The sequence below is a fragment of the Elephantulus edwardii genome, unplaced genomic scaffold (genome assembly GCF_000299155.1).
Source record: "Elephantulus edwardii isolate Elephantulus edwardi_28Jun2011 unplaced genomic scaffold, EleEdw1.0 scaffold00473, whole genome shotgun sequence".
Classification (NCBI taxonomy): domain Eukaryota; kingdom Metazoa; phylum Chordata; class Mammalia; order Macroscelidea; family Macroscelididae; genus Elephantulus; species Elephantulus edwardii.
In genome coordinates, this window is record NW_006400223.1 from 698,567 (window position 1) to 702,797 (window position 4,231).

Genomic DNA, 4,231 nt, shown 5'->3' on the forward strand with positions numbered 1-4,231 from the left:
AATGAATGAGTGGAAGCCCAAAATCTCTGTAAATGTTTATGAAAATTAATAAAATATAATTATAGAAAAAAAAAATTACCCTTTCTACAACAGAAAAATATTCTGGAAATCACATGCTGAGGGTGAGGACACTAGGCTTTCCTTGTCCCCTAACTCCTTGATCCTGACTCTTCATCTCAATACACAGACCACAATATCAATGAAGAGAACAAACATCCCGTCTTTGCTCTGGTTTTAGTAGTCCTGTTTGCAATCACTGATGTTATGTAAAAGGACTTCTGGGGGTGTAGTCCTTAGGGAGTTGCACTGCTAATCCTAAGTCAGGTCTCTGGTGATTCAAATCTACCAGCAACTCCATGGGAGAAAGATGGGCAATCTCCTCCAATGCAATTTATAGGTTCGGAAAACCTGCTGGAAAATCAGCTTTGAGTGGATTCTGACTCAATAGCAGGTAACAACATCAGCAAACGTTATCCATCAACTTGGCTAGACTGTACTCTCAGTGGTTTGGCAGACACTATGCATCACCTATTATTCTGTGAACTGACCTGAGCAGTCAACTAGTAGGAAGAAAAGTTTCCTTGGAGGCATGGCCTAAATTCATAATATAACCAAATACTCTAACAAAGCTGTCTTGCATGTTCTCTTAATCTCACACTCATCTTGTCATCCTCTGCTGCTGGTTCTTACTATTCATGAGACACCTGACCTGTAGACTGTGGATTTACAAGCACTAAGAACCCAGCTTCACATGTAGATTCTGAGGGTGCCAGTCAATGAAGCCACGTGAATCGAAAAACCTCTAGGCTGCCCTCAAATCACAGATTTGGGACTATTTTTCTATTCTCCGTAACTGTGAGCCATTTTCTTAAAAATACAGAGGATGTTTCAGGTATTTAAAAGTCAAATATCTTAAAACTTCATCATATCTTACTGGCTCCAGACGTTTGAGATGCTGGTGTAAGTTAAGTGCCAGTCTATCCCACCATCGGCCTCTGCTATCAGGACAATATATCTTCTGAGACAAAAGGTTTTCAAGTTCTTTGACTGCTTCCTGTTGTTACAAATAACAAAGAAAGTTCATTAAACTCACAGAAAAATTAACTGGAATTACATTCAGAATCCAATAAAACTGGCAACACAAAACATATACAGAGTATTTCTCCATTTTAAAGTAAGGCTAAATGCAACATTGACAAGATCAGTTCCTTAGAATTAGAAGAGGCCTTCTGAATGGAGGAACTTCCTGATACATATCACTGCCTACTCAGGACCATACAGCATAGTCTTCAGGCAGCTCAGCCAATCGCCACAGAGACTCAGAACTGGCTTCAGCAGCCAAGCAAGAGAGTGACAGCTGGCACACTGGCTTCTGGGGACCCAGAGCTCAGATGGTCAACTGTGTGAGGGACTCTGGGTCAAGCAGGGCCATAATGGAGAGGTCATCTAAACCAAACACCCCAGAGAGGGATCTGATTAGGAATCAGAGAGAGCTCATCTGGTGGCATCATAGACGATTATATAAAACACAATGTATTCTGGAAGGCAGTCTGGCATTTCCTCAAAAAGCTGAACTGAGAAATTCCATATGACCCAGCTATTCCACTGGTTAGAATATACCCCAAGAAAAAGAGAACTGAGGCTCAAATGGAAACTTGTATACCAATGTTCATAGCAGCATTATTCATCACTGCAAGAACGTGGAAACAGCCCAGATGTCCGATCACAAACAAATGAATTGAGAAGATGCGGTACATTTATACAGTGGAATTCTCCACAGCACACAGAAGCAATCATTTTGTAAATTACTACCTAACTTGAGAGGGACTGGAAAGCATTATGATGAGTAAACTAACTCAGTTCCACAAGGACAAATAAAACCATTACTGTATAATTACTGTATAAAACCATTATTGAGAATGAGTATGAGGATCCAAGGCAGAGGGCGGGTGGAAATAGAGGGATGTGGATTGGGGCATAGGGTGTTAATCATAGGGTTGCACAATTCAACAGGTGGGTGGGGTAAAGGAAAGGAGAAGGATCGTTTGTAAAAAATAATGTATTCAAATTTTGTAAATAAATCAGAATAGAAAAAATTTTTCATTAAAAAACCTCCACAAAGTATGTATAAAACACAGTGACATATATGAATGATATATGCAAACTGATAAAAAATTTTAAAAAAAAAAGATGAAATATATGGCCGCTGTCTTCCTACCAACAAAAGACAATGAGTCACCTCTGCTAAATATATTACCGAACCACAAATCTATGTGGGGCTTCCTTTATGGGCTTATCAATAACAATTCAGGAAGAGACAGCCACTGGAAGATGACACTAACCTCATACATGTGAAGTCTCTGAAATATTTCAACAAACTGAGATGAAATCCTTGTATAAATCCACCCAACAGTAAAACACCGCAAGAAGAGTGGTAAATCTTCATGGTATCTAAAATGAAAATTATACCAGTATTTATCTGTTGTAGGACTAGATATGACAAAGCAGATTTTTAAAAGATACATTCTAAATACTATCAGTGTTGTGCAATTTTGTAGGCCACAAACCCATATCCTTACAACTCCATCATTTCCTGGGTTGCTGTAGGTGAAAATGTGAACTGTTAAATTTTCTAAGAGAGGGGTCAGCAAACGATACAGCAAATGCAAGGCTACTACTTGTTTTGGTATGACAAATTAAAAATGTTTTTGTCTTTTATTCTTTATGACCTGCAAAAACCAAGTCAAATGTAAATTTTCATGTCCATAAATAAGATTTTATAGGAACATGTTAACACCCATTCATTCCTGTGTTGTCTTTGTGTACTTGTGCATTATAACAGCATAGTTGGGTAGAAGATACAGAAACCTTATTGCCCAAAGAGTAAAATATTTAATGTCTAGCTCTTGACACTTAGGAATTCCAGTGGTGTAGTGGGTTACATGTTGGGCTACTAAATGTAAACCAGACAGTTCCAATTCACCAGCTGCTCTATAAGATTAGGCAGACTTCCTCTCACCAAGATTTATAGCGTCTGAAATCCAATGAAGGATTGCCATGAGTCACAAAAGACTCAGAGGCAGTGGGTTGGTTTTTTTAATTTTGTTTAGCTCTTTATATAAAACTTTGTGTCAATTCTGCTATACATGAGGAGGCTAGTTTCCTTTGAGCTTAGCATTATTTCTTCATGAAATGTATGTCCTAAGTTCCCTACGTGGCAGAAACAGTTTGCACTCAACTGCTAACCTAAAGACTGGCAGTGTGAACTCATCCAGTGGCACCAAAACACAATGCTGTTACTATGCCATCAAGTTTCAGCACTGGAAAGTCCTTGGTAAAAGACAATGGTATGTTTCAGACTGAAATCTGAGTACTGCACAACGCTATTATTAAGATTACAGCTGAGAAAATCCTTTGAAGCAATTCTATACCTCAACACCTGGGATAGAACAGACACAACCAGAACCAACATGTTCAACATCCTTTCTTTAAAAAGGCATCTCACAACACGACTTATTTTATCAATATTTAACAAGAGACGTTCCTTAACAAATAATAAAGATGTTCAACATTTATGAAATGAGGAATCACACACTGTGTACTTGGAACTTAGTTACTATGGCTGCACAGCAAAACACAGCACAGCCATTTCTGTATGACATTTCAGTGGCTTGAGTTATATTGCACTGCCATTCTCATCCTCTTCCTCAGTTTTTCCTCCACTAATGTGGAAAATGAAAAAGGCTATCCTGCTTGGAAGGGTGGAGTGTCAATGGAAGAGAGGAAGAACTTCAGTAAGATGGGCTGAAATAGTGGCTAGAGCAATGGGGTTGGTGAGGACAGAATAGGAGAGGGCAGGATCCAGATCTGCTGTTCATAGGGTCACTATGAGGGTGGCTGACTTGGTGGCCCCTAAAAGTAATCATTACTATCACATGCAAAATCTTGCTGAAGAATATTTAAAAGTGGCAGAACAGTTCATTGAGAAAGAACTACCAAAAATGCAATGTGAAAAAACAAACAAACAAAAACGTAATGTAGGTTCAGAAGAGGCCGTGACAATAGGGCTACTGCTAATGCCAGATGAATCTTGATGGAGAGAAGAGAATACCAGAAGAATATCTATTTGTTTGGTGCTGGCTGAAAATCGCCTGTGACTTCATCCATAGCCACTGGTGACAGTCAGCACCCAAGAGCCATCAGGGGCTTTAAGCTCATTGCCCACTGCTGT

General features: G+C 39.1%; 1 protein-coding gene across 1 annotated transcript in view; it reads right to left on the reverse strand.

Annotated features, from left to right (window-relative positions):
* FAN1 (FANCD2/FANCI-associated nuclease 1) overlaps positions 1-4,231 on the reverse strand; it is a 58,047-nt gene that overhangs the window by 32,565 nt on the left and 21,251 nt on the right. Inside the window, exons 6-7 of the mRNA XM_006902939.1 lie at positions 2,343-2,451; positions 935-1,054 (exon numbers count right to left, since the gene is read on the reverse strand). Coding sequence (XP_006903001.1) covers positions 935-1,054; positions 2,343-2,451 — 229 coding nt within the window. The remainder of the gene's footprint in view (positions 1-934; positions 1,055-2,342; positions 2,452-4,231) is intronic.